The sequence below is a fragment of the Marmota monax genome, unplaced genomic scaffold (genome assembly GCF_021218885.2).
Source record: "Marmota monax isolate L192 unplaced genomic scaffold, Marmota_monax_Labrador192_F-V1.1 WCK01_AAM20220418_F8-fsc00003, whole genome shotgun sequence".
Taxonomy (NCBI): Eukaryota; Metazoa; Chordata; class Mammalia; order Rodentia; family Sciuridae; genus Marmota; species Marmota monax.
Window position 1 is genome coordinate 14,156,899 of NW_026694084.1, and position 21,904 is coordinate 14,178,802.

The following is a 21,904-nucleotide window of genomic DNA, read 5'->3' on the forward strand; positions in this document are numbered from 1 at the left end:
TTGTTTTAATATGTATTTAGGGGTTATGAGAGTAAATATATGAGCATTAGAGAGTTTAGAAAAAAATACAGAAAAGCACAAAATATATAAAATCATCCCTTCTCCTGACACTCATTTCAAAGTAGTGAAACACTGAGAATATCCATTGATCTGTGTGTGTAGGTATGTAATTTAAGCTTTGGAGTTAGTGCAGTATTCAAATCTATTTTAGCATGGCTCCTTTAAATAATTTTCCTTCACTTTACATACAATATTTTCTTTATAGAATTCCTGCTTATAGAATTAGAAAGCAAAAATAGGGGAAAATATTGTCTGCTTCTAAGGGCTTTGGACAGATGCAGAATCCTTTCAAAGGTGAGAACAGGGATGAGGTACAGAATTTTTTTTTTTTTATCTTTAGTTTTTATTCTTTTGGTACTGGGCTTTGAGCCCAGGGGCCCTTTACCACTGAGTTATATCCCCAGCCTTTTTTATTTTTTATTTAGAGACAGGATTTCACTAAATTATTTAGGACCTTGCTAAATAACTGAGACTGGCCTCAAACTTATGATCCTCCTGTCTCAGCCTCTATAGTATCTGGAATTACAGGCATGCAGCATCAGGCCCTGTGAAGTTACAGAAATTTCAAGTGTTCAAATAAAGAATTTTTTAAAAGAGTTTTCAGTTGCCTAACAGTTGATGTATAAGCAGCTTCTAGGTGGATGGAGAATTCAGAAATACGTAAGGTAACTTAACTAGAAAGCAGTAAAATTAATATATTAATAAATATGCTCAAATATCTAATCTACATCCAGATCTTTTGTTCATAAACATGTATTGAGCATGCCTCTATGTCTGATATTTTTCTTGATTGCAACTTTAAAGGCCAAAATTATTCTATTGACGCTGCTTTATGAATTCATTGTACATTTAAAAAAAACTCCAAATGTCTGATAGGTTAGAGAGGCCTTATGATGTCACAGAAGTATGACCATAGTCAACTGGGCAGGTAAGCTAGTATTAACTTCTTGAAAGAATTTGGCAAGTTACTTATTCCTTTTGGGTCTATATTTTCTTGTTTCCTGTAAACAGGTTGGATTGGATGATCTGAATTTCCAGTTCTAGAACTTTTTTATTTGGAGTGGAACTAGTGAAGATGATGGGTGATAAAGCTGGAAAATAGCATTTAGTGGTAAAAACTAAAATTAAGATACTGTCTTCTGAAGACAGTTCAAAGAATAAGTGTTCTAGCAATCACTTGATCATCCTTTGCAGTGTTTAGACTAAGTTTGGCTTCCCTAAGTTTCTCTGACTTTAGAGAAGCAGCATGAATATATACAAGTAAAAAATAAACGGTTCTTTTTAAATTTCTAGCCACCCTTTGCTTAAATGAGAATTCTGTTCTTTGGAGCTGCATGCCAGATGGGTTGTGGCTCTCGGGTTGATTTTTGTATTTGTGTCCTTTTGAGTATGGGTCAGTTTATTTGAAGGATATCCTTTTGCCCTATATTTTGTGGCTACCTTTATTTCTGTGTGTGTGTGTGTGTGTGTGTGTATAGATATATATTTAACAACTGCTTAAATTACCTGCTGTCATTCTTCCTTAAATTCTTGAAAAAGTTCTTAGTATTTCTTTTACAAAAACTTTCTCACTTGTAGTTTGGCTGCATTCCAAGGCCCCATTTTTGTTGCTCATGATCTTGTCCCTCACCATTTAATCTTCAGTAATGATGCTGATACAATAGTTTTCACATTGACAGACTAAGGGGAGAGCAGATAAAACTGGTTAGTGCTTCTGAAATTCTATAAACAACCTACTTACTGGACTATTAGTATTATTGCCACCTTACTCCTGTCCATGATGGCTGCTTTTGCTTTTAGTGTTTGTTCACTCCAACATTATAGCCCCCTTAGGAAAACCATAACTGAGACTTGGACATATTAAGGAGATTGTCACATCATTGGTCTTATTAACAATTGCAAAGAAAACATTTAAAAATGCTTCTTCCTGCTTATATTAGTATTTGATTTAAAAAATTGTTTCAGTTCTGTAGTATTCTTGTTTGGGAAGGGACCATAGCACACACTGTGTAGTCTTTAAAGGTATTCACTTTACTAGATCATATTTTAATAAATAAATAAAGATCAATAGGTTAATTTAGAATTTTATTATAATATGAACATGAAACAGCTTTTATCAAAACTGTTGTTATGTCAACCTATTTTCTCAGTTGGTGACAGAATCGTTTAAACATAGTTCAGCCCTGTTTAAATTTTCTTTTGATTTATATTTAGCAGTTTAAACAGCTCCTTTCAGTCATTTCTTAGTCACTTTATTTTAAAAATTAAGTCTCATATTCAATTTAAAACCTATCTCCCTAGTAATTTCCATTCCTGTTTAGGTTTGAAGTAGAGGAGAGGTGTGGTCTAACTCTTAAAAATTCCTGCCCACCCTGTCCTAATGAATAACTCCTTTGATGTTGGGATGTGAGAAGGGAAGGAGTCTATTTTTCCATCCTAGTCTTCCTTTGCCCCTTGGTGGGAAAGTATAGTAGTGGATAGCATCATGGAAGTAGTAATGAGACCAGTTCTGCTAAGATTGCTATTCTGTGTACAAGTGCTGACCTTAGTAGTCAGCAGTTGTTTTAACTTTGAATGTAGGCCTTAAGAATTTTTATTACCAACCACAAGATTTTAGTTGCAAATTGTTGATTAAACTGGTCATCTAAATCTGCTGCTACATAACACATTGATTAGTGTTGTGTGGTTTATGAAGAATGAAGTAAAATAGGGACATTAAAATTTTATCACTTGAATTATTTTGCATCTCAGGGAAAAGCTTTAATACTTTTTCTTAAATCAGTTATCCCTGATACTTCTATTTTGTGAGTTTGAATTTTAAGTAGGTTTCTTTTTACCTGGGTATTTTCCCTGCCTCTTACTTTGCTAAAATATATATTTTTTAAATTATTTAGTATTTGTGACTGTAAAGGTATATAGAGCTGAATTTAAAAGGTAGCCTTCAAGAAGCTTAATCTAGGAATAAAACAAATTATATTTTATTGACTTTAAATTTCAAACTCATTAAGAAATTATGTAATGGGTTCTTTTTTTTCATATTATAGCACAAAAGTTCTATATACTGAATGTGTATATACCTGAAGGAAAAGCCTGAGGTTGATATTCTTCTTAACAATTCACTTTTGATAATAATGGACAATAAGTAAACCAAGACATGGACTTCTGATAATAGTCAACATTCTCTTTGGCTGCTCTTGAACTTTGGAGCCTTTATTAAATAAAATAAAGGTTACTTAAACACAGAACTGCAGTACCGTGACAATTGAGATGATGACTTAAATGACTACTAAGTGATCAGTGGATGAGTAATGTATAGAGTAGATACATTGGACAAAGGGAATATATCTGTTATGGGATAGAACAGGATGACATGAGTTTTATCATGCTACTTGGAACAACGTGAAGTTTTAACACTTTCTATTTCTCGAATTTTTCATTTAATATTTTTTGAAATGTAATTAACTGGGGGAGTAGCTGAAGCTATGGAAAGTGAAACTGTCTAAAAGGTAGAGAAGGGGCTACTCTGAAAGGTCCTTTCATAGTCACCTGTTAATTTATATTAAGAAAATCTTAATAAATTTTATTCAATGAGTGGTACTAATACAAAAAAGGAACATGTTTTTAAAATTTACTCTTGTTTTCTTGCAATCAGTAAAAGAGGGAAATGTGACTAGACATAAATAACATTGGCCCTAATATAAAGATAAACTTGTTACTTAGGCAGGCAGGAGAAACACAGCTATTCACAAACTAAGACTAAAGAGAAAAATTTTCTCATGGTACTCTATAATATAGCAAAAAACAAATATAAAATCTTATCACTTTAGTATGTGCAGATTGCAATTTCAGAAAGCTATTTTTTAAACACTATTCTTAAATTTAGGTTAGTGGTATAACTCCAAAATAATAGTTAGTAATGGCAGTTTTGTATGGGGACAATATCATCTAAATGTGCAGTTATTTCATAGTCTGAACTGAGGGATAGGGTTTTAATTTAAGTATAAATTTTCAATAATATAGTCAAGGCTCTGGAGTTTGTATTTTCTGAAATAGTACTAAAAATTTTCAATGATGGAAATGTTTTGTATCTGTGATATTTAGTAGTATATGACATCAAGTGTGGCTAATGAGTACTTGAATGTGGCTAGTACAAATAAGGAACTGAATTGAGGAATTTGGATTCTGGAATCAAGGAAAAGTTATTCAATAACATTTATTAAAGCATGATAAGAGATTTTAGGCCTGTTGCCATAGGTATATGGGCTGTGGTAGTAGAATTTTACAATGGGGGAGAGAAATTGGGCCTAATTTCAAATATAGTGTGGGCAAGAAGGAATTTATAGCCAAGAAGTAAGGTGGGAGTAGATGGATGGAAAATTACGAAGAGGTAAGTAATAACAGGAATAAAGGGAATTCTTGTTGGAAAAAAAAAAAAACAGGGTAATCAGACTTCACCTTTGGGGTACAGAAAAGGATGAGATTCCTGATCTTCTGTGGAAGGTGATCAGATATCTGGAGGTAGAGGGTAGGTATTCCAGTTAAACTGATTTAGAAGGTTCTTGCTAAAATTGGATTTTACATGGAAGTGTACGGACAAAAAAGCCTTTTTTCTTTTTTTTTTCTTTTGTGTAGTAAAATGGATGCATGCTATCTATAAAGGAGTTCTTGTAAAGATTAAACTATAAATCACCTTAAATTTAGTCATCCAGAGAAATAATTAATATTAGGGTAGCTATTACTATTGGGATCCCCTCTATGTGTATATAACTACAGCATGGATGAATGAATACAAGGAGGAAGTAACAGAATGAAAGATCATACTTCATTATCATGAGAAATTAATTTCTCAAAGTACATCTATGAAGTTAGGTTGATTCTCAGAAAAAAAACATTAACAGGTTGGTAACCTGTTAAAAACATCAACAGATCTTTTTTTTTAGTTTTAGGTGGGCTGTAGAAAACATGCTTTGATATGAGATTAGCAATTTCATCTCCCATTTTTTTCCTCACATCCTGATATTTCTCATTATATTATGTTTACATTTTCATGTTTGTAAAAAATTTTTTCAACATTATTTTTATAATTAAATTTTTTGTTCAGTATTTCTTAATGGCACTTCTAGCATCTTGAGCCCATATTTTGATACAATTGACATACTTTAACTCTTGTGGTTTCAGTAAAGTGTTCTCATTCAAGAAAGACTGTTTTCTTTTTCCCTCTGGAAAGTAATTTGTTTTTTATACACGAATTATTGAAATAATTCTTATATATTCAAAGAACAATAATTTAACCAGGAACAGAAATGGGAATAGTCAGACTTGTGTGCCTACCACATATGTGTATATGGGCAATAATCTTTTAGGAATTACATCTTTCCTCTAGATTTCATGTTGATGGAGCAACCCCTTTGTAGAACATCTCTGGTCTTGAGATAAGAGTGAAAAGAAAACAAATTTATTGTCAGCTCTATACAGTTCTCCTTGGGACACTCATACCATTTCTGTTCTTATTCCATTGGCAAAGCAAGTCATATAGCTAAAAAAAAGCAAGTCATATAGTAAAATCAGTGGAATGATGAGGTGTATTTTATATTTCTCCACAGGGAGAAATACAACATAACCATTAAATATAGTCTATCACAATGACTAATTTAGAAAATTTGTTTAGAAACAATTATATTAGTTTGACAGAGATTTGAAAACTGTTAGTATTAACTGTCATTAAGTAGGAAGTTATTAGTAAATAACATTTATTTTATCAATTATCTAATCAACAGTTTGATTCCTTCAAAATCTCTTTTACAGTATTTCTCAAATTCATTGTGCATACAAATCAATCATGAATCAGCTGGTCTGATAAAGAACCTGAGATCCTGCATTCACAGCAGGCTCCTAGCTGATGCAATGCTGCTGGTTCCTGGAATATACCTTTAAGTAGTAAGGCTTTATATAGACTTTTATATCATGGCACTTTCACTTAGATTAGGGCTGCCAAAAAGCCCTTGGTGGCCCTTAAATGTTAATTTAAGGGTTAGCTGGAGGAAAGGGATGCTGAAGAGGGGGGACATTAGTAAGTAGGAGACAAAGAGAGGTGTAATGTTTCCAAATAAAGGTATAGAGATGCATGCAGAAGGAATTGGTTGGAAGCTTCACAGAGTTTAAGTAAAATGAAATTAGAAGAAAAAAATAAATCCATCAGGCGGTCCACAATGGTGCACACCTATAATTCCAGCCAATCAGGAGACTGAGGCAGGAGGATTACAAGTTCAAAGCCAGCCTCAGCAACTTAGGGAGGCTCCAGGTGATTTAGTGAGACTCCCTCTCAAAATAAGAGAGATGTTGCTGCATTCAACCCCAGCATCCCCTTCTCCAAAAGAAAAAAAAAAATCAAATAAATAACTTATTTGTTCCAAAGCACTTGCAGTGAACTCTGGGGAACAGAGAAGTGATTTTAGCGCATTGTGGAATCAGTAAAAGATGGAGCAAGGACAGTGAAAGATTCATACTTTCAAAAGTTCAACTATTAAAAGAAACAGATGGGGTAACATTTTAGAGAGGATGGGTACAGATTTGAAAGAAAATTGAAGGCTTTTGTTTTGTTTTGTTTCCTTTATAGATAGGGAGTCATTAGAGAGTGAAGAGTCCAAAATACAGACATTTTTCCTCCAGTACCTCATGATAGAGGATCAGTTAATCAGAAAAGCTATAATCAGTATATCTTTTTTTATATCAGAATATAGTTTTAAAGTATTTATATTATTTGAAATGATTCTATATTATAAAATATAGAATCTATATTTTTTAAAAAATCAAACTTTTTTCAGTAGCTACTACTGAAATTATAATGTTCAGTTATAATAAGAATTTTTAAGTACATGGAAACTAGATCTCATATTAGTTTAATTGTTGATTTCCAGGCTTGCTCTTATCCTCCAGTTTTACTTTCCCATTCTATTATCAAAATGATCTTTTTAAAGGTCAGATACTGCTTTGTTAATTTTCTGCTTTAAAATTTTTGAGGACTTCTGAGCTTGGTAATAGCACGCTAGATAATTCAGACAACCCCCCTGAGAACAAAACACTGGGCCAAAATAAAGCAAATTCTATGAAGGATATTATCAGAATGTTAACTGGTATGACTAGGTTAGGGTCTGAATGAAGACACAGTGGTCCAAAGAGAAGGCACCTGTCTTTGAGGTTTTCTTTTTTCTTTCTTTCAAAAGCATTGATTCCAGAAAAGAGTTTTAGTGCAAGGCCCACTATAGGGAAGAGGGAAGAATCTCTTGTTACTTTGAACCCCAAATCTTTTAGCATTTGGTGAAAGATTTTTAAATCAGAGTAAAGTCTGGAGATACACTGGTAGAATTATGTTCCTAGAACACAAAAGGCCCTTGGTTTGATCCCCAGCACCAAAAAAAAAAAAAAAAAAAGATTGTAACCAAAGTAGATAGGCTCTTGTGGTGGGATAATATTTAGCTTCATCAAAATTTTTACAGTTTCATTAACAAAATCTGGTATTGCTAATATCCTCGAGTACTTGACAGACACAAACATTAATACTCTGTAAAAATATAGCTGTGTATATCAAATTATTTCTGTAGAAAGTTTTGCAGATTTAGTATTCAGCACACAAACTCTAATTAGGTACATGGTGAAACAAGATATAAGAAACAGCAGAGACTAGAATCAGACTATAGGAACTTTAGATATAGTTATTGGATTTAGTGTGGCTCTGTTGAGAATTTTCAGCTAATTGAGAATATTATAAACTATAAAAAAAGAAAAATGCCTATTTTATAACTGAAAAATATAATTCCCCAAATTAGGACTTTTGTGGATGGATTTAAGAGCAATCTAGACAACACAGAAGAATTAATGAATTAGAAGATAAGTTGGAGGAAAATATCCAGAATAAACAGAGGACAAAAGAATGGAAAATAGAGGAGAGGGTAAGCTCAATAAAAGATTTAATGAGGACTTCTAACATAGAAGTTTTGAATCCCTGAAGGAGAAGAAAGAATGGTATAGAAACATTAACGAGAGAATGACTGAAAACTCCAAAGGAAGAAGGACTTTATTTCACAGATTCAAAACTCCCTATGAGCCCCTGGTAGAAACCATACTAAAGACCAACAACAACAACAACAAAATCTTAGAGTCAATTCAAATAAATAATCCCAAACCTTTAATGATTTAGTATTAAGATTGATATTGATTTTCCACCAGAAACAGTCGCAACTGATTATTATCTTTAAAGTCTTAAAAGTACTTGCCATCCTAGAATAATGTGACCTATGAAATTACCGAGAGATGCAATAAAGGTGATAGCTATGAGGATAAAACTAAATGTTGAATGCTTAAAAATGTTATAATTTCTTATGATTTTTATATACACATGTAATAAAGGTACATAACAAAATATTGCATGTAAATCTTGGTAGTAACACAGTGAAAGGAAAACAAAATTACTACTTAATATTAAACTCTAATTTATATGTTAGTAATCCAAGCTGTAATCTCTGGAATGACCACTAAAAGAATTATTTAATTGTTGATTTCCAGGCTTGGAAATATGTAACTTCCAGATTAATGGTAGGAAAATGAAAAATTAACAAATGCTAATCCAATGAATACAAGAAAGGAGAGAAGACTAACAGAACAAATAGAAATAAAAAGAACCTACTTAGTGATATATCAAAAGCATGCAGATTCAGAAAGATTGAGATTGGAAAATAAAGGCAAAAGCTAATGAAAAGAAAGTTGGTATATTAACATTAGACAAATCCAGCCTTAAGTTAAAAATTCTGAGAAAATATTCAATTTTCCAGAAAGATATAATCTCATGAACCCAATAATATGGTCTCAAAATACAGAAAGCAATGTAGAAGAGACATGAAGAATTAAAGAACTCATAGTCATAGCAGGAGATTTTAACAGTATCCATCAGAAAAAGCACACAAAAATAACTCAATACAGATATTGAGGTTTTGAACAACAGAGTAGCAAACTTGACCTTCTGCATAGGGACATTGACAAAAAAACACTACATCCAACAGGGTAGTATATGGTTTTTTGAAACTTTTGCTAAATTTACATATAGTCATAAAGCAAGTTACAACTTTATTTCAAAAGTTTGAATTTCTTTTGAATATTTTATTTTGCCACCTAATAATTTATCTAGAAATCAGTAACAAAAAGATAAAATTTTAAAATTATCATTGGCAAATTAATCAGTACTATCTAAATAGCATTTGGGTAAATGAAAATTAGAGTAGAAGTCAGAAAATATTTAGGGTTCACATGTTAGAAGACTGTGTCAAAACTTGTGGTATTCATTGTAGAAGAGAACATATGCATTACATAATTAAGGTTTTGGCTTTTGGTAACACTGGTAAAATCTAACTCCCTTTATCTTTCCACTATATCAAGATAATGATATCTCAGGGAAAGTCTTATTTATTCATTTTATCAAATATTTATTGAACACCAGTAGTATGCCATGCCTAATACTATGTGCTGGGTATGCAACAGGCTTTCTCAGCCTCTGTAATATTTACATTTTGTGACTGATAGATCTTTGTTGTGGGAGATTGTCCTGTGCATTACAAAATTTTTAGCATAGCCATGACTTCTCTACATTAGGTAACAGTAACATGCCCACAATTTGAGTAAGCAGAAGTCTCCAAGCTTTGCCTGCTGTTTCTGGGGGTCAGGGAAGGCAAACATCTATGGTTGAGAACCACTTGTCTGTATTTGTGTAACTAACAAGTGTGTCTTCTGCCCTCATGAAGCTGATAATCTAGTGAGTAGTTTTAAATAGCAGAACAGTTATTTCAGATTGAATTGACTTGATTTTGAATTCCAGCACTATTTTTTATTGTTGCTGTTGTTGTATAGTTGCTGTTAATTTCTTTGTGTCAATTTCCCCAGTTATAAAATGGAGATAATAATGATACATATTTCATAGGGTCAATGAATTAGAGATAATATATGTGAAGTACTACAAAAGTGCTTGGCGTGTAGTAGACAGTTGGTAAACATCATCTGCATTTTATTATTAAACAGACCACGGTGAGTATGTATTTCTAAACTGCAATAAATTTTGTGAGGAAGAATAGGGCTCCTCCTCCCCATGCTCCCAACCAGATTCATATTTGCTGACAGTTGTCTTTAAAGGATACTTTGAAGTTACTCAGGAAGAGACTGTACTTATGTAACAATGGTGATCACTTTGAACTCTCAGATACTGTGATTCTTATTGTATTGTTTTTTGATAGACAAAGGTGAACAGTTAATTTTTTTCTGGCATTTATGTTTATTAAAAACCTAATATTGATAATTAATACTTGGAACTATTTTTATAATAGATGAAATTGTTACAAAGTGTTTTATAGTTTTATGAAATATTTCAGTTTGTTTTCAAACTTTAAACTCTGAGATTATTATATTAATTAATTTTCTTTCCCTGAATGGCATTCCATGGTGAGCTCTTGAAAATTAGAGTAATTGCAATTTTCTTGTGATTAAATGTATAATTAACCTTGGGAGATTATGAAACACAGGTTCAAAAGCTTCTAAAGTTGGAGTGTTCCTGATCCAAAAAACCAAAGTCTGAACTGCTCCAAAATTTGAAACTTTTTAATCTTCTACATAAATATCCCTAAATCCAGTATAATTAAAAATCTGATTTTTGAATTAATTTATGGTCCGAATAATTTCAAATAAGGGTTATTCAAAGTAAATGTAGACTATTGATAATTGCTAAAAATGAGATAAGGAGAGATACATTATTAGTGAAAAGTCATCTGTAATTGTATTTTGTATTGCTAAGAGAAGCTTAAATTGCAAAATAAAATGGTTTTGACTCCTCTGCCATTTTTGAAAATACAGTAATAAATTACTATTTAAACTTAATTTAAAATAGTTTTATTTTCCCAGAGAAGCAAATTTAAGTATAAGCTATTCAACATAGAAAAGATTTAAATATTCTGATGAGCAAAAATAACATTCTTCTTCATTACAATTGTAGCATTTTGCATTAAAATTAGAAATATGGAAGAATTAATGTTTTTTTTACAGCCAAGTAGTGTGTGGGCAAGTTTTTGAACTTTTACCATACTGATAGGGGATAAATATCTTGCAATTTAAATTTGTATTTCTCAAATTATGAGTGAAATTAAATATCTTTTAAGCTTAAGGGCCATTTTTGTGACCTTTTGTGAATTCTCTGACTATATATTTGGCCCCATTTTTTTCACCTAAGTTTTTATCTTTTTTTTCTCTTCAAATTTTAAGAATAAATTTATAGAATATAAAAATTGGATTTGTATATGTGTGTTTATAAACACACTTTCACTGCAGTTGTAATATATGAACTGTAACTGTCTACTTTTATTTATGGGAAATGTAATCAATTTTTTTTAAACAATAATTCTTATAATTCTAGGTACAGATCAAGTTGTTGCTTCAGTTCATTCAAATTAGATGTTTGCCATGTTAGGCCCATTGTTAAGCACTAAGGAGGAAATGTAGAACAAAGGCAGTGTTTTGAAGGTTACAGTTTAGTGGAAGAGATTAAAAACAGATAATAATTTCAAAAACTGTTCCAGATGCTGTGTAGGATGTAAATATACCGAGTAAATAATAATGAGACTTGGATTATCCTGAGTGATCGGGAATGTTTTAGGACAGTATTCTTAAGCCTTAAAGAGCTAACTGGGTTTTGTGGGGTTCAGACTTTGTTGTTATTATTAATATGCTTCATTAAAACTATTCACCCAGCAACTGGGCTACTTAGATACATGTAAATAAACTAGTATGGTTCAAATATCAGTCAAGTTTGGATAGAGGGAGAACTGTAAAACATACATTTCTCTAGATTAGAACTAGCTCAGGTGGAACTAATTTGTCTTTGAAAACTCTAGTTTTTAATCTTAGGTAAATATAGCATTCTTTTCTGTTTACTATTTTGAGTTTTCAAATTAGCATTTTAGAAATTTCCATTTTATTCATTTTTCAGTGTTTAGTTGAGTAGAATTTAATAAATCATTGTACTAATTGCATTGAAGTATAGATAAGGTTAAGCCTAGTGTAAAGTTTAAACTGAAACAAGTTAGATTAATGTTAATGATAAGGAAATATTCAAATGAAATGTCATGATAAGCAAATGAAAAATAATTGGTACATAAACTGAAATTAAATACGTGAAATGTTCATATATGAAAGCAAACCTTAATTTACTTCACTGTGTAAGTAAGGAAGATAACAATATTATTGTATTTTAGAGAAGATTCTATAAGACTTGTATATATACACATACACACACATACACAAATACATAAGCATATACATGTATATATCTTCAAATATATTTTTAAAATGTCTTTCAAATTATCTTATTATAATGTAGAAATAATGACCCATAATCTAGTGTTTAATAATAAATTTTTCTGTTGACAGTTTATGTTTTGAATTGACTTCTAATTACTATAGTGGTTTGTATGGGTCAGTTCCTTTTTTTTTTTTTTACAGTCATTTTTTTCCTCCAGAGCAGGGAGTCCCAGGGAGCAAGCTGTATTATTTGTGAATTAGATATCTGCCCAGTGAATTCTATTCAGCACTTCTATACATTACTCTGAAAGGAAAATGAACTTAATAGGACTTTTGCCTCATTTTTTTTTTTTTTTTTTACAGACACTGGCCAAAAAAAGACCCTAGACAAGAAAGATGGGAGACGGATGTCTTTTCAGAAACCTAAAGGGACTATTGAGTATACTGTAAGTTGTTTGCTTTTAAAAAAGGAACTTAACTTTGTAATTATGTTATTTAAGACAGTTTCTGTTCATACTACACATATGGCAAGGATTATTAATTGCCTTATTTAAAAAAAATCTGTACTTCCCTCTGGATAACTTTTATTAATAATAACAGTTAAGTTTTTTAGGATTATTTTTCCTTAATAAGAAATTTTACTATGAGCTATGAAATGTTTTTCCACCAAATTAAATTTAATATTAATGATAATTTAACTGTGAATCAAAGTTCTTATGCTTTAATAATTCTATTAGGTTAGACTTTTAGGAAAATATTTGCTTTTTCTAGAAATGTGACTATCATTATGTTTCCAGTAGTGCTAATGATAATGTTAATGACAGATAAAATGCTTTAAAAGACCTGGATGGTGTGGTACACGGCTGTAATCCCAGATGCTCAAGAGGCTAAGACAGGAGGATCGAGAGTTCAAAGCCAGCCTCAGCAACATTGAGGCACTAAGAAACTCAGTGAGACCCTGTCTCTAAATAAATAAAATACAAAATAGGGCTGGAGATGTGGCTCAGTGGCCAAGTGCCCCTGAGTTCAATCCCTGTTTACCCACCCCACTAAAAAAAATACTTAAAAGATAAGTTGATAGATTTAGTTTGATGCAAGTGGAGGTTTTTTTTTTTTTTTTTTTTTTTTTTTCTGTTATTGAAGTGACAATCAAATCTTCCTGCTGTCAATTTTTTTTTCCATTTCTGATTCAATTATAGAAAACTGAAGTGAGAGATTGACTTTGGTGTTTGGTGTGCTGCTTATTTGGTGGAGTGTAAATAATTGTTTATTTAGATATCTTGACATGTTGTAAAGAAATTATTTTAGCTGAGTTTAATTTTTGAATTTTTTTTTTTTTACTTCTTGATAGACCTTTATTTTGTTTATTTATATGTGGTGTGCTGAGAATCGAACCCAGTGCCTCACACATGCCAGACAAGTGTGATTATGCTGAGCCCCAGCCCCAGCCCCCTGAGCTTAATTTTATTTTATGCTTTTCTAATATATTATGAAGAAAATAGCGATTTAAAATGTTAATATAGCATTTGTTTCTTCATGAAACTTGACAGTATGACTCTTGGTTATTTTCCATGAATCCATAAAGTTAAACAAATTGTCAAAATTTTGAGTTATATTCAATTTTCATGTAATATATAATTGACAATATCAGATATATTAGGTTACTTTTTAAAGGTTAGAAACCAGTTAATTTAAGGTAGAATTAATTTACTACTTTCAAAAGGAATCTAGTAAAGCATTTTATAAAACTTAAAATTGTGTATGCTTGAACCTGCATGATGGAAAAGAGAGTAAGTTTAAATAGTAAGAGTGAATAAAATAATTTGATGTATTCCTTATGTTAAGACATCAAATTATTGTTATACGGTATAAAAAATGTATACATGTAATCATGATTGTGAAGAATTGTAAAATTTTTGTTAATTTTGAACTTAGGAATTTACCATTCTTTGTAATCAAAGTAATTGAGTATCTGTGGTAAAATTATAATTAAATTAAGACCATTATTTTTGTAGAGAAGGTTAATTGAAACCTAAAATCCTCTAACATTATAAATTGCCTTTGGGAAATCAAGTATTTGCTGGAAATCATATTAAACAGCTAACAGGTGTTTGTTTAGAGTTTTATTTTTTTTTCATTTTATGTTTTCCATATTCCAGATTCTAAAAGAATCATATATTTCTAAAACTAAGAAAGAGATTATTGTTTTATAGTCTCCTACTTTTATGATCTACCTTAAATGTATTTACAAACCTTTTGTATATAGTGTAAATAAAATTAATCTGTACTTTAGGTAACCTTAGAATTAAAATCATGTATGTCTACATATATGTGTGTGTGTATATATGTACATATATGTGTGTGTATATATATGTACATACACATATATATATATAATTTGTACACATATGCCTGTCAGTTTAGTTATAAAATTAGAATAAAATCACTGTCAGTGGGAATTATAAGTAGAACTTAAAAATGATATACATATTTTTTCCTTTAATAACTTAATATTCCTATATTTTTCTACTGAAATGCCTTTCCAATTATCAAACACAGTGACCTTTTTTTCTTGTTGCTTCCTGTTCATCATTCTTTCTACTTTTACTTTTCTTTCTGAGGGTCTATAAAAATGCTTTCAGTGAGAACTTGAAGCTGTAAAATCAGTTTATATACCAAAAAATCTTTATTCTACTCTCATTCCTCAAAGTTTAGCTGTCTGTAGATTTGTAAGTTGATAGTTATTTTTCTGCCAGTCTTTGGACAATAAGTATTAATTGATTGTCCTGTGTACTCTGTTGTTATTTTATTTTTTAAGCAATCTTTTTGTTTATAGGTTACTTTTAAAGTTTTGTCTTTGTCTTTATAGTTCTGTAGTGGCATCAATAAGTTTAAATATAGCATATTTTATTTGTCTTTTGTTTATTGTATCTCTTCAGTCTAAGGAATCATCATTCTTACATTCCAGAAAAATTGTCAGTCGTTAGTTATCTTCAGCTATATCCTCTCCTTCTGTCTCTATTTTCTCTTCCTAGAACCCTACTTTATTCTCGAAACTAATTGTACTACATTTTACTATCATTATCCTTTATTGCCCTTGTATTCTTGCTATCATTTTGATTATATATTCTATCTACATCACTGGCTGTTCTTCTCTTCTTGATTCCAAATATGAGTGGTCCCTTGTTTTTTCTCATTTTTTCTAATGTTCATTTTGTTACTTGCAGAGTTTAATAACTTTACTATATGAGCTACTTAGAGTAAGGTCAGACTTTTTCTATTCCTGATTTTTGGGGTGCTTACATTTCCTATTATCATGTCATATTTAAAAAGTACAACAAACCTTTTTTTCTTCCATCCTTGAGTAATGTCAGATTTTCTTATTTCTGTTCAGTCTGTTATTTATCTAGTTTGGAATTTTTAGAGTCAATATTGGTTGCTTATTCACATTTACTTTCCTGACCTACTACTATTACTATAAAAACTCCATTTAATCTATAAATTAAAAACTCTTTAATCTTAGTTGAAAATTATGTACCTTGATCTATCTATTTCTTTACATTTTGTTACCTTAAACCTAATCTGCAATAGTGTTATATTGATTTTTCTGTATCCATTCTCTTGTCCCATTAATCCTAGCTTGTTGCCATAATATCATAAGGTGCCACATAAGCAAATTCCTTTGCTTTATAAGTAAGAGTTATGATTATATGAGAGTCCTATGTAGACTTATAGATGTTACTACAAAATAACTTTGTTGCAGAGAACTTATATTATTTTAATAAAAGTAGTTCATTGTGTAGATGAGATGGGGGATGCAGAGATAGATCATTAACTCAAGTATTTTGCATAAATTTAATTTTATAAAAGCTAGTAAAGAAAATATTGTGTCTATTATTTAAAACACAAGTCTTTTTTTCTCTGACTTTCCAACTTTTCTTCAACCTAATTCTAAATGCCTTTTCAATCCTGTGCTTTTTAAGAGTTTTAATTCTAATTAATAACCTTTTTAAAAATCTGTGCTTCAGGAAGATTCTCTGGATGGTTTAGGAGGAATAGGAGATATTTCACAAATGTGCTTTATATTTTTATACCTCCTAACCATGTCTGTTACCTTCACTTTAAAAATTTTTTTCTCTTCTCTTATTCTTTCCCCTTCTTCAAGAATCAACTTACACATCTTCACTTTGAAAGTTCTATTACTTCTCTCAATTTCTCACAGTGTATCCCTTTCTTCAAGTGTTTGTTTTAAAACTTTCCTACACCCTTTCCTGGACAATTTTGGAGTGCATATACACTGTCTGTACTCAAAACTTCAGTTGCATTTGCTGTTCTATTGTAAATTGTTCTCCATCTTTAATATAACCATTTTTATCTATCTTGTTTTCCAACCAGATTATAAAACCACTTAGTTGCACTTAGTTGTGTTCTCTTCAAATGCCTTACACAAGGAGGACTTCAATAGAATATATTGACAGATCAGTTGAGTTTTTTAAGTCTGATTGGTAAAATTCCATTGTTTATAATTTCTCTAAATATATTCATGAAATTATATTAATTCAAAAGAAGATGATCGAGTTTGATTTAAACATTTTACTTTTACATATAAATGGCAGAATATATAAGAAAAATCATTAGAAATGGCATTTTTGTTTTAATATAGGTATACTTTGCCAAAATACAATGATTATATTTTTAGAAGTTCCATATATTTTAGAAACTATGTAAAGGAATAGTATAGTATTTTAATGACTTTGTAAAGTACACATTATGTTTTGTAAATTGTATTTGATATTTTGAAATAGCTTGAATTAGAGGCCCACATGTATTATGATAAGCATATACTCTATATTATAATAAGTTGAGATTATTTGTTAACAAAACATAATATTTCTTGACAGCTGTCTCCAAAGATAAAAATTCCTTTTATTAATCAAATTTAAGATTGCTTTATAGATATGTTAATACTCATTAAATATTATAATGTAGTTTTTGTTCTAACAGATTAAAATGATTCATTATATTTTTTCTTAAACAGGTTGAATCAAGGGATTCTTTGAATAGTATAGCCCTGAAATTTGATACAACACCCAACGAGCTTGTTCAGTTAAATAAATTATTCTCCCGAGCAGTTGTTACTGGACAGGTATTACCTTCTTTTAAAAGTGTTGATATTTAGAATCATTAAGTAGAAAGTATTTATTGCTTGTAGTTTATAATGTAGAAAATGTAATAATTATAATTTTATGAATGCTTTGAACAAATCATATATGATACTATGGATGGTTTAGGATTGGAACAGATCTCGTCAGATTTGTTCAATTTTCTACAAAATTGTCATTTATGTCTGTCTGAGTTTTTTTTTAATATATACTAAAAATAATTCTAAATTATCTTTTCAAATATAATTTTAAAGAGCTTTCAAAAGTATTTAAGGTAGTACATGGATTAGATTAAAAAATTTCAACATTTTTTAAGGTAATGTATGCATCCTTCTCATTAATTTCCTTTTCAAAAGCAGCCAGTTCCAGTTACAGGTCACATCTACTTTTAGAAATATTCTCTTTTTTTTATTTTTAGGGCTTTTGTTTTTCATTTTAAATTTAATTATTGTTGATTGGAAAATGTTCTATTTAAGCACAGCAGATTTTTTCATGTGTGCATACTGATGTTCAGTTCAGTCACAGTATGCTTTGTCTTGCTGATGTTAACATGGCTACAATGAATACTCTTATGCATATTTAATTTTATTCATGTTTCTGTAGGGTAAATTCTGGAAGTAGAATATTTAATTTTATTCATGTTTCTGTAGGGTAAATTCTGGAAGTAGAATGGCTACGTCAAAGAGATATGTGCAGTTTTAATTTTGATTTTGATTTTATACTATTGCCAAATTGCCTTTAAGATGAATACCTATAGTATTTGAAAATTATTGTTTCCCCACCATGTGTCAGTACTATGCTTATCAAATGTGTTTAAATTGATTTTTAAATATCTTTTACTCCATAGACCTGTTATGGTAAAAAAATATTTTTATAATCTGAAAGTTTTATTTTTTCCCTATTTTGATAATTGTATTTGCTTATACGACATCATCTGATTATTAACATTTCAGTTTGACTCATCTTTATGTGATTGCTTTCTTATAGGTTTTATATGTTCCTGATCCTGAATATGTGTCCAGTGTTGAGAGTTCGCCATCTCTAAGCCCCATAAGTCCTCTGTCACCAACATCATCTGAAGCCGAATTTGAAAAGACCACTGTAAGTATCTCTGCTTTTTAATGATGGCTATGAAGAAATATTACTGTGTATACATTTATCATGTTTTTTCATTCTGCTTTGACTATTTTTAAAACAAGAGTGTACCGTTTGTTAATTAAAGTGGCAAGTTTTAATTTTTAAGTAAATATTCTTATTAAATTTGATTTACTTTTGGTGGTGATCATCCAAAGGTGCTCATCAAATCCATGTAATTTAATATAGAAAGGAATTTTACATAATACATGAAAGTATAACAATAAGAAGTCCATATCCAATTTGAATTTTATTTGTTTCTGTGAGTATGCATATACTAGTACTTGGAAAACTTACATTTTTTGATACACTGCCTTTTAAAAACAACTTATCAACTTAATCATTCTTTTGAGTATAACATTATGGATTAATTTAGCTAGCATATCTAAGGAATGAGTGTTGTATAAGTTACATTTTCAAACAAATTTCCAGGAAGAGACTTTATGTAATAATTTTGATTAAACTCTCTGAAAGGAACTATATGTTTCTTTGCCTTTCCTATATAAGTTAATACCAATCATACTTTTTCATTTTCATAATGACCTAGTATTTGCATATGATACTTTCTCCATTAAATAGCTAGATTGTTGTGCAGAAATCTTCCTTGCTGCTCTGTTATCTTTCTGTGGCTCATTTTTCTTCTCTGCTTCAATTTGCATGCAAATAAAGTTTAGGATACCAAGTACCAAACTGGTAACAAAACACAAATTATTAATTTGCCTACATTTATTCATTTTTAAGTTTTTTGAGTTTTTTGATCCCTATTATTTCATCATATTCCTCTTTTTTATAGAGTAAATTAAATGTTATTATTGATAACTATTTTATCAAGGACTTTTTCCCTTGTGCATGTATATAAGAAAGAGACAGATGTGAAGTCTTTTTCCAGTGCTTATATGTTGTATCTTATTTGTGTCAGTATGGAAACCTTGTACTTTAGAATGCAGTCACCCAAAAGAAATGTATAGGTTGAGCATCTCTACTTTTGACCAGGTTTCTGATTTTGGAATATTTCCATATATGTATTGAGATATCTAAGTCTAAACAAAATTCACTTGTGTTTCATATACACCTTAGGACATGTAGCCTGAGGGTAATTTTATACAGTATTTTCAGTGTGCCATAGTTTTTACTGCATCTAAGATCAGGTGCTGAATTTACCATTTGTGGCCTCATGGAAGTACTCAGAAAAGTTTGGATTTTAAGAGCATTTCAGATTTCAGATTAGGAATATTTCCATATCAAGTCCCATTCTGAGAATTGCTCTCACATATGCCATACTTAAATAACTCATAACCTCTCCTTTCTCTTTGTATTTCTATGTATTTTTAAACTTATAGTTTCTAAACAGTAATATCTACTATTTTAAGACTATATAAAAATGTATTATACCTGTTTTTTTATACTATGTATTAGAATTTTAACTTTAATTTTAAATTTAAATCCTAATATCTAAATATCTACAACTTATATGTACTTTATTAAATGTAAAGCTTACATATTATAATAAAGTTATGTAAATATAAGTACTAAACAAATATATGATTAATAAATAAACTATTACTTATATGTTATATATAGTTTAACTTTGAAATTCTAGCTTATTTTAAATTCAACAACTTATTTGGGAATTATATTTTATTATGTGCTTTTAATATATTATGCCCGAATCATGGCTTGGTCTTAAATTTTTAGAACAGAATTTTATGTTTAATATGTGATAAAATAGAATTTTAAAATATGGTTTTTTATTTATTTAGATTTTAAGAAATTAATTCTTTTATATACAAGAAATTCCTGTATTTTCAATATCATAAGAAATGGTTGAAGTACTGAGCAACAGTTTTTTTCTAGATTCTAAATGGATGCATCACTTCCATAATTAGAATCAAATATTGATCTGGCTTTGCATTTAATCTGGTGGTTAGAAAACTGAAAGCCAGATCCAAAGCCCCTTGTATAGCACTAATGGTGTTATTACAATTGCATTTCTTTTTCTTTTTTTTTTTTGTATTTTATTTTGGATTTTGATTTTTAGCATTCTCAACTTCTTGATTCTAAGAAATTGAATGTAATAAATTCTGAAAGGTATAGGAAGTAAATGGTACTCATTATATATCATATTAAACAAATAAATTAACATACATTGCTTTAATATTAAACATTTTCTTTTAAGTTATTTAGCATATATATGTTGTATGAAAACTGTTGGTATTTCTGCCTGTATGGCTTTTCCTCCACAAACTTCCTGTGTGTTACCTCTGTGTTACTAGAGAACATTTCTACAAATTTTCAACCACAAAGGGGCAAAAACACAATAAAGCCAAGGCAAGAAGGCAAGTGAAGAATTTGGAGTTATTAGTTTATGGTAGTGACTTATGGTAATATTATTAAATTATATTTTTAATAATGTGTAGTTATCACATGATAAATGAGTCTGATTCAGCTTTTTCAACAATTTGTCCTGGTAATACTTCGCTTTTTCACACTTGAATATATGGGGCAATATTGGGGCTAGATAGATATTTATATGTCTGGATTTCTAAGGACCTTTCCTTCTCCGTTGGCTAAAACAAAATTACACAGAGAAATATAAGAAAGTCCTCAAATGAGCTTCAAACAATTGTATTAAGAATCACATCTCTAAATATCAGTCAAAACTAGCTACTTTGAGATACTTATACACTGCATAATGTAAATTTATGTAAGTTGTAATACTGTGTGATAATAATTCCTCTGAACAACTTTGACCTTTCTGAAAGAAATTATCTCTTTTGTGCTATATTTTGAGCATTTGCAAGCTAACTCATATAATAGGATTACACTGAAAAATCAGAATTGTTGTAGATACTGAGTTATAGAATTATATCCTTTTAGGGAACCTTGGAGATCATGTTTTTCAACGTGGTTTATTTTCATTTAAGGAAGCATTTGATAATGTACCGTCAGATATCTATATCTATCTTGTCTTGTGAGTGGGGTTACATATTACATAATAATATTATTGTTAATTTGGAAGTAATTGAGCAGTCATAAAATTTGTTGATAGCTTTTTGCCAGCTTGCATTGGGCCTTTCTGGTGGTTCAATATCAGCTATTTTTCTCTTGGCATATTTGCAGTCATTTGATGGAAGGGAAGGGGAAGGTTTATAGTGTAACAGTTAAACTTACTGGCAACATGTGTTGGTAACATGGATTTGCATCTCAGCTTCATCTTA

General features: G+C 30.1%; 1 protein-coding gene across 8 annotated transcripts in view; it reads left to right on the plus strand.

Annotated features, from left to right (window-relative positions):
• The window catches only part of Oxr1 (oxidation resistance 1), a 411,354-nt gene that overhangs the window by 325,538 nt on the left and 63,912 nt on the right, over positions 1–21,904 (plus strand). For 7 of the 8 annotated variants that reach the window (XM_046464584.2, XM_046464583.2, XM_046464586.1 and 4 more), the window contains 3 exons: positions 12,754–12,836; positions 17,429–17,536; positions 18,540–18,653. In XM_046464584.2, the coding sequence (XP_046320540.1) occupies positions 12,754–12,836; positions 17,429–17,536; positions 18,540–18,653 (305 nt within the window). Of the gene's footprint in view, positions 1–7,908; positions 8,010–12,753; positions 12,837–17,428; positions 17,537–18,539; positions 18,654–21,904 lie in introns of those variants that run through there. The other variant, XM_046464588.2, reaches the window with a different exon arrangement.